Source organism: Trichosurus vulpecula, chromosome 9, assembly GCF_011100635.1.
Source record: "Trichosurus vulpecula isolate mTriVul1 chromosome 9, mTriVul1.pri, whole genome shotgun sequence".
In the NCBI taxonomy this organism is placed as follows: domain Eukaryota; kingdom Metazoa; phylum Chordata; class Mammalia; order Diprotodontia; family Phalangeridae; genus Trichosurus; species Trichosurus vulpecula.
Genome location: NC_050581.1, coordinates 13,281,274 through 13,290,321, shown reverse-complemented (window position 1 = coordinate 13,290,321; position 9,048 = coordinate 13,281,274). Strand labels below are relative to the sequence as shown.

Genomic DNA, 9,048 nt, shown 5'->3' with positions numbered 1-9,048 from the left:
TAATATGTTTATGACAGAGGCCTGGCTCGCAGGCTTGACCTACCTGCCTAGGTAACATGGGATTTCCAGACATAAAGTTTTTTTTAAATAAGTTTATTTATTTTTAGTTTTCAACATTCGCTTCCATAAATTTTAAATTTTCTCCCCCTCCATCGACTCTCCCCTCCCCAAAATGGCATGCAATCTGATAGAGGCTTCCCATATCAGATACAAAGTTTTCATGAAAGATTTGGACAGTGAGGGCCCCTCATCACACTCCATTTCTTCTTAACTCTGGCCTGGCCCTGACCACTTGAGAAGGAAGGGAGGGAGGGAATGTGTTGGGAGAAGGGATTGCTGACTAGCAAACATTATTGACCTATGAGGAAAGGAAGAATCGTGGTTCTTCCAGTTCTACAACTATAACCCTAGGCCAGTGACTATAGCCACCTGGGGAGGAGAAGGCGGACACCAACCAGAGAGGGCAGGGTCAGAACTGGGCACTGGAACGGCAGAATGATAGCTCGAAAAAGCTCTGTAGAGCCATCTGATGGCTGACCTGGGTAATGTTCTGAAAGAAGGAACTGGCTTTCAAGTATGGGACATTTGGAGCCCTGCTGGAAAGTTATCGTGAAATCTCTGTGCTGGAGGAAACCTGGAGGCCCTTTAATCCAAGAACTATCTAACCAGGAATCCACAGCCTCTCCAAATGCCACTTCTGTTCTCACAAAGTAGCTTATTCGACTGGCAGCCAAAGTGTGGAAGACCGCCAACATAACAATGATACTAACAATTGTAATAGTAGCTAACGTTTATATAGCTCCTAATATGTGCCAGGCACTGCGTACTGAGATCTTTACAATTATCATCTCATTTGAACCTCACAATGACAAAACAACCTTGGGAGGTAGGTGCTATTATCCATTTTACAGATGAGGAAACTTGGACCCAAATCTGAAGCACTTTAAACAGATTACCTGTTCTAATTTCCCTGAAAAAACTGAATCTCCTCATTTTATAGAATTCTAAGAAGTGAAGGGATTACAAGGTGGGGAACCTGCAGCCCTGAGGCCACATGTAGCCCTCTAGGTCCTCAAGTTCGGCCCTTTGGGGATTTGTTCTGTGAAGTTTGGATTCAGTCGAGGCACCGCACTACACTTGAGGACCTAGAGGGCTACATGTGGCCTCAAGGCTACAGGTTGCCCTCCCCTGGATTAGGACTTCTAGGAATATAGGATGTCCTTGAACCCTGGACTCCTGTTTTAATTTTGAGCCCCTCTCTCTACACCCACCCCATGACATTGAATCATATGAAAAAGAATTTAGAGATAATCCAATCCAGTCCTGCTGATTGTAAAAATAAAGAAACTTAGTTTCAAAAAGAGGAAATGGTTTGAATGAGAGATAGTAAGTATCCGAGTCCTGTTAGAATTGAGGTTTTCTTCCTCCAAATCCAGTGATTTTCAAAGGAGCATCTGCAGGCTAACACTTTTGGCCACACTTTTAAAAGCTCCTAAATCAAGGATTGTCAAGCTTTTTATGTGTGTCCTAGGACCAGGGAAATGCTGGGAAATGCTTAACAGGCTCTTTGGTAAAACAAACAAACAAACGAAAACCAAAAAGTATCCACGGTACACTTTAAAATTTAATCGGCATTATTTACATTTTCTCCATCAGTTCCTTAAGCCTAGATAATAAAAAAAAAATCAAGTTCTGACTTGTAACCTTTGCCAATATATGAGTCATAAATGTTCATACTGAAAATTTAGCAATTATTTGGAAGCCTTTTCTCAGCATAATGTTTTAAATGTGTAAATTTAAATACGTAAGATTATAAAAAGAAATCAGTTATATTAACATACAGTTATCACAATATAAAAAAAAACCTCACAAATTGAGGACTTCAGGTTGATAACTGCCATCCAAGATCAAGTGGAATGAATATTAAAGCTTAGTCAGGAGAGGGGATGATGGGGTACTTGGGTGCTTGTGCTTGGACCCCAATTCTAAGATCACATTCCTCCCTAGCTTCAAAACATTATCCCTGACAGTTTTCTCCTCAGCCCAAGGACACCATGCCTAGCAATAACTCACGAGTGGGCCCCATTAAGACAAAGTATCTTTCCCCATCCCAAGAACAAGCTGACTTCTGAAGACATTCTCTTGCAAAAAACAGGACTATCTTGTAACCACAGAATTATCATTTATTGATTTCCAGAGTTATCATATTCAATCCAGAGGTCAAGTTATAGACATCAATTCTCAAAGTTATCTTGCTACAGACATAACAGACCAAAAATACACCCCTGAGAAACCCGTTTCCTGGTTTCCTGGTTTCCAGTAGTTAAGGATGCCTGTGACCAAGGTTGTAAGTTATCACCTAATAGCATATCTGCCACCACTTTTCATATATAAGCTTTAGCATTATTCCTGTTAGGCTGCAAGTTCCTTAAGGAGCTCTGCCCACTATAATAGCGTAACAATAAATCTTTGCCACCTTGACTTAAAGAATGCTTGAGTCCTATGAATTAGTTCCAGATGACCCTATCCAGTACTCCGGTCCTGGAGGGGTCCCTGAACCTCTCAAACCGAATCAGGGAGGCAGCTAGGTGGAGTAGTGCATGGAACACTAGGACTGGAGTCAGGAAGACTCATCTTCATGAGTTCAAATCCAGCCTCAGCCACTGGGTAGCTGTGTGATCTTGGGAAAGTCACTTAATCCTGATTGCCTCAGTTTCCTCATCTGTAAAATGAGCTGGAGAAGGATATTTCCAACCACTCCAGTATCCAGTACCCCAAATAAGGTTACAAAAAGTAGGACGCAAACAAGAAGAGGTGAATTGTAGGCTCTGCTGTGCCAACAAGCTGGCTTTGTGACAAAGAGTGCACGAAGAAATAAAGTAAATAAAGTATTTATTAAACGCTTATTGTGCGAAGCAGTGGTTATGCGCCGCAAATAAAAATAGAAAGTAAAGTAAGGCAGGGCCTGCGCCCATTCAGGCTCTTCCACTCTCTAGGTCAGTTACTACTCCATGAATGGAAATGGGTTTGGCTCAGATGTTTTCTTCAGCACCCTTCCCGCTGGGACAAAGGATGACATTCCACTTGGTCCATGCTCATGACCACCTTGGCCCAGAACTTGGGAAGCAGGGCGCTAAGTGCGCATCCTCCACTCTCGGTTCGGGACTTCAGCTTCAAGTACACCGAGAAGGGGGGTGGGCTGGGGCGGAGGGCAGGTCGGGAGACGAGTGCCTCTAGCCCCGCCCCTTTCGCTCCAGGGCGGAGGCCGGCCGTCGCCATAACGGAACTGTGGGGCCTGCGCAGAGCGTCGTGGCAGGCGCCGGTTGCTAGGCAACTGCGTTGCGTGCCCGAAGACGTCAGGGCTGGCGGCCGCGACGGCCGCTGTGGCGGGAGGGTTGAGCTGCGGGAGCCCGGCGGAAACCCGGAGGGGCTGCAGAGAACACTGCGGCCATGGCTCGAGGTAGTGGAGCGAAGGGGAGGCTCCGGGGCGGCGTGGGCACCTGGTGAGGGCGGCAGGGAGTGCCCGAACTCCGGAGTCCCCGGAGCTGGGTGGAGCCTGACCCCGAGAGCGGCTCGGCCCAGGCTCCGGCCTACGCCGGGGGCTGCTCTGCGCTGCTCTCGGGGCTCGGCCTTCCGGCTCCCTCCGGTCCGGTTTGGCCCGGCCGCCCTCTGCCGGGTCATCCCGGGCTCTGCGTGCTTGAGCATCCGCGGAGCCCCTGAGGCTTGTGTCCTTCTCCGGGAAAACCTGGTGTGGGGATGGGATTGAGGTGGGCTGTGGGACCCTGGGCCAGGCCAGGCCCCGCCCCTCCACTCACCCTCTGGGCCTGTATCCTCCTGCAAACGATGAAGTCAGAGGGGATGACTTCCGGACCTCTAGGTGACGTCATCGTTGGACTCAATCTTAGATTCATTTGAGTGCCCTGGGGATTTTTAAAGCCCCTGTTCTGTATAGAACCCAGTGCCATTCACTGGGAAAGATTACAAACATTTGGGAAAAGTCCCTGATTGGGCACATACGCGGATGATTATAACGCTAAGTAATGCACGATAAGCTCACTAGAGAGCGCGGACCAAGTGCTGAGTGATCTCCAACAGGGGACTGGAGGTAGCAATCAGGACAGTTTGCCGAGTGGACCCATAAAAAAGTCAGTAGGAATTTCAAGGTGAGGGAGGGCTTTCCAAACAGAGGGAACAAGGGCATCGAAATTTGAAAGTGTCCCGGGCTTTTTTTGGGGGGATGGGAAACGTATAGGAAGTGTAGTCCATATATTATCTGCAAAGGAGAGATTGGCGGGGGTGAGGGGGGGCCGCTTATTAAATCATTGTAGAGACGGAGAAACTGAAGGCCAGAGGGTAGTGACCGGCTATGGTCACGTAATGAGTGCTAACCTCAAGCAAGCTTTGAGATCTGAAGGAGCTTCAAATGACAAGTGAGGTGCATGTTAGAGAGGAGCCAGAGCTCTTCATTTGGGCTAAAAAGTCCCAGATTTGTTTTGTTCATTCTGTACTTGATATACATTAGTATACATTTTTAATGCCAATGTTTTATTTACTAGTAGACTGGAAACTAGGGATCGTGTCTTATTCATCTTTCTATCTCCAAAGCTTTGTAGGGGTCCTTGAGCTTAGTAGATACTTAAGAAATGTTTATTGTTGGTGATGGTTCAACATTTCTGAGCAAACATCCTTATTGGATTTGTGAAATCTCATAGTCTAGAGCCTCAGAGAATCAATAGGAATAATTCATTTCTATTGGCACATCACCCTGAGGTAGGTAGTTCAGGCATGATCATTTGAGAGAAGAGGGCAGGCTTAGAAGATGATGTGATTTATTTGCCTGTAGTCACACAGCCAGTATCAGAGCAGGAGTCCACAACCATGCCTCCTAACTCTGTGTACCTAACACTATACCACATTATTGCTCTGAGTCATTCCAAGGCATTGACATTGTGTTGACTTTTCTTGTCAGTGTGGCAACATCCATTTCTGAATGTCTTCAAACACTTGAAAATAGAGGAATGGAAAAGGTCGACCAAAGAGGGTGATGTGACTACTGTTATGGTAATCTGTCACTTTTGTGGCTCCTTATTCTTGGGTCCTGGGAACTCAAAGCCACCCTCCCTTCCTGCTGGGAACTCCACACTTTGGGCCCTGATTGGCCCAGAATGAATGTAAATAACAGTTGTTTCTGTTTGGGTCAGAAACCCTGAGGGTTTTCCCCTCCCAGATCTGTTTTTTTTTTTAAGAGGCCATTCTTTGTGTCATTTTTTATTAAGCCTTAATCTTTTAATGCGCTCTGCCTCAGTGAAACAGACCTGTTAAAGACCTTAGCTTGAAAAGGACAACATCCCCCACTGCATCCTGGGCCATCTCCAGTTGTCCTGATCTATATCTGGCCACTGGCTTCAGATGGCTCAGAGGAGAAAGTGAGGCTGGTAACTTTGCACAGCCCTCCCTGACTCAAATCCAATCCATTTGCATGTCATAGCATCACCTCCCTGATGTCATGGTCCTCTTTGAGAATGAAGGACTAGCAGCAGCAGCAGTCATCTAGGGTTTCCCAAGTTGGTTTTTCTCTACTTTGCTATTTGAGGTATAAATTTAATTTTAATTATCTGGCTGACATTTCTTCCTAGGATAAGACACTGAAGGCAACAGTTTATCGTATTCGTGGTGCCATTCCTGCTGGCAATTTTATTCAGCTCCCCAAAACTAGCACCCAGTCTCTGGGACTGACAGGGAGATACCTCTACCTACTTTTCAGGCCTATCCCCATGAAGTATTTTGTTGTCCACTTGGATGTGACTACTGAGGTATGTGTGAGACACATTTTGTTATGTGGTTCTAATGTTATTCAGATGAGTTAATAGATATGGAAGCATTTTGAGGTAGATAACCACACTGTGAATGTGTAAGGTGGTATTACCAAAGAATGAGAAGGGACAGAAGGCAAGAATGTAGCCTCCTAATGGCCAAGACAATTTGTCCTCTCTTTTATGGTCACTTGAACATTTCTGCCTTTACCTCCTCGTCTCCTGACTGGGTTAAATATCTCTCTTCTCAGGATAGCCAAGTGATTCGCATCTCGTTCTCCAACCTCTTTAAAGAGTTCAAGTCCACATCTACTTGGCTTCAATTCCCTTTCATTTATGAAGAAGCTACAGGGCCTGCGAAGACTTCTAAGACAGGTTGATCCAGGGGCACCCTGAAAGTTCGTGTTATACTAGTTCATATTAATAAGTGCTTTAAGGTTTATGCGGGATTTTCTGTATATGTAATACAAATGTTACTATAGTCATGTTACACATGATCCTAGAGGTAATGGTTTGTCCAGGGTCATACGGCTAGAGAGCAGGAGAGCCGGGATTCAATGCCGGGCCTCTTGACTCCAGTGCGTTTTCCTCCACACTAGGCTGATAGCCTAGAAAGAAGGCTTTGAAGCTGTCATTGCAGAAGGTGGTGCTAGATTTCTTCAGTGACGCTGAACAGGATAGCCTCTGATGTGTTTCCAGCCTAGTAATGAGAAATTTATCCTCAGGAATTCGATGACATAAGTGCATTTTTGAGCAAAATAGGCCAATTGCCAATCTGCCTATTCAGTGGTTGTTTTTGATTGGCGACTTAACGAAAGAACAAGAGGAGGGAAGGAATGTGTGTTGGGGATTAAAAAGGACCTGTTTGCAGGCAGAAGAGTAGGTGGTATGGCCTGGCACTGAAGTCTAATTAAGAAGTGCACTTCTTTACTTGAATTTTCTAATTCATTCTTTCTGGGTTGGTATGGAGGAGAAAGGACTGACTTAAGAGAATAGTCTTGATGGGCCTCTGGGAAAGTGTTGCAAACTGATTGTTTGTGTCCCTATGAGGTTCTGGTCATGATAAATTTAATATTTGACCCTGAGTATTTCTAATTTCTAGACCTCATTGGTGCAGCTCCCAGCTGTGTGCGATGGACTTGCCTTCAGCTAGATCTCCAGTTCATTCTAATGATATATCTGAATCGACGTTACAGCCACATAAAGAGTATCAAGCTCTGTGCCAATCAGCTGGTGAAAAATATCTATACCAGTGACCTGTCTTTCGATCCAGGTGAAGAGTCAAACCCAGGAGAGTGGCTCTTAGGGAACTTAAGTTGAATGCCTTAAATTATTTTTTCTCATCTCCTCTATTTGCTCCTTCTCTTCTTGTCTACAATCATAATCAGATCTACTCTCTTATTTATTTTTGTTTTGTTTTGATTTTCAATTCCAATTCTTCCCTTCCTTGAGAAGGCAAGACTTTTCATACCCATTATACATATGAAGAAATGATATCCATTGTACATATGAAGTTATGCAAATCATATTTCAATATTAGCCATGTTGTGGGAAAAAAGCAAGAAAAATAAAGCAAAAAAATATGCTTCAATTTTCACTCTAGAGTTCATCAGTTCTCTTTCTAGAGGTGGATAGCATTTTTCATCATGTGTCCTTTGGAATACAATGAATGGATCGTTGTATTGATCAGAAATCTGCTGTATCTTAAAAAACTAAAAACTAAAACCCTGCCATTTATCTTATGTTCTGGTCCTCCTCTCTCATCTCACTGCCACACTTTTAGAAAGAGTGATTATATTTTCTGGTTTCCTTTCTTTTCCACCCACTTAACTCTTTGTAATCTGATCTTCATCCTTTACATTCTGACTTGCTTCCCCCAAGTCCACCAGTGATCTCTTAACCATCAAATGATGTGTTAGGAAGGGCACTGGGTTTGAAGTCAGGGTCTGGGTTTGAATTCCAGGTCTATATGAACAAGCCACAGCTACATAATCTCAACTGAGCCCTCACTGCAGGAAGGCAATCCTTTTATATCTCCCTGAGTGTTTCCCTGTCCTATTCACCTGAGGAGATTTTCTAAACCCTTTCATCCCTTTCAGATTTCCCAAGCTCCCCTCCCCCATCCTCTCAGCTAAGAATCTTACCTTAAGTTTCACTGAAAAATCAAACTCATTTGCTGGGAGCTTCTGCTTCTCTCCTCATCTCACATCTCCCAGATGCTTTGTTCCACTTTCCCTTCCTTCACCCTTGTCTCACGTGAAGAGGTAGTTCTTGCCAAGGCAATCCTCTCTACATGCACAAGTGATGCAGTTATACCTTTTCTTCTCCAGCAGTATGTTGCCCCCTATTGTCCCCATTCTTTTGTTTGTCTTCTCCCCTTGTCTATTGCAGGCTGCTGCCCTTTTGCCAGCAAACATGCCCATGTCTCCCTCATCCTCAAAAAAAAAAACCCCTCACTTGACCCATTGATCCCCTGTAACCATCGTTACACATCTCTTTTATATCTAAGCTCCTTGTGGAAGCTATCTACAATCGATGCCCCCATTCCCTTTCCTCTTACTCTCTCCTTAACTTTCTGCAGTCTGACTTCTAACCTTATCATTCAACTAAAATTACTTTCTCCAAAGTTACCAGTGGTCTTTTTAATTGCCAAATCTATGGCCTTTTTTCAGTCTTCATCCTTCTTGACCACTCTTCAGCCTTTGACACTATGGATCCCCTTCTTGATGCTATTTTCTCTTTAGGTTTTTGTGATGCTACTCTCCTGGTTCTCATCCTACCTATCTAACTACTGCTTCTCAGTTCCCTTTGCTAGATCTTTATCCAGTTCAACAAATGGTGGGTATTCCCTGGAGCTCTGTCCCAGACCTTTTCGTTTCTTTCTGTATTATTTCACTTGGTGATCATTGGCTTCCATGACCTCCAGACTTATATCTCCAATTGCCCTTTGGAGATCTTAAACTGGATAACCCATAGAGATCTCACATCTCACAACCTCATTCTCTCTCAATCCCTGATGTCAAATCCATTGCCAAGTCCTGTTGATTCTGCTTCTGTAGACTTCTCTGATACTGCCACCACCCTAGTATCAGCCCTCATACCCCATCACTTCACACCTGGATTCTTGCACTAGCCTTCTGGTTGGTTTCCTTGCCTTAAATCTCTCCATTCCAGCTTCTCTTCTACTCAGCTGCCAAAGGGATATTCCTAAAGCTTGAATCTGAACATCTTACCC

At 44.5% G+C, this 9,048-nt stretch overlaps 1 protein-coding gene across 1 annotated transcript in view; it reads left to right on the top strand.

Moving 5' to 3' along the window:
* Window positions 1–3,843: 3,843 nt before the first annotated feature.
* The window catches only part of WDR90 (WD repeat domain 90), a 63,085-nt gene continuing 57,880 nt past the window's right edge, over window positions 3,844–9,048 (top strand). Inside the window, exons 1-4 of the mRNA XM_036738333.1 lie at window positions 3,844–3,888; window positions 5,637–5,813; window positions 6,065–6,188; window positions 6,916–7,086. Of these exons, the coding sequence (XP_036594228.1) occupies window positions 3,844–3,888; window positions 5,637–5,813; window positions 6,065–6,188; window positions 6,916–7,086 (517 nt within the window). The remainder of the gene's footprint in view (window positions 3,889–5,636; window positions 5,814–6,064; window positions 6,189–6,915; window positions 7,087–9,048) is intronic.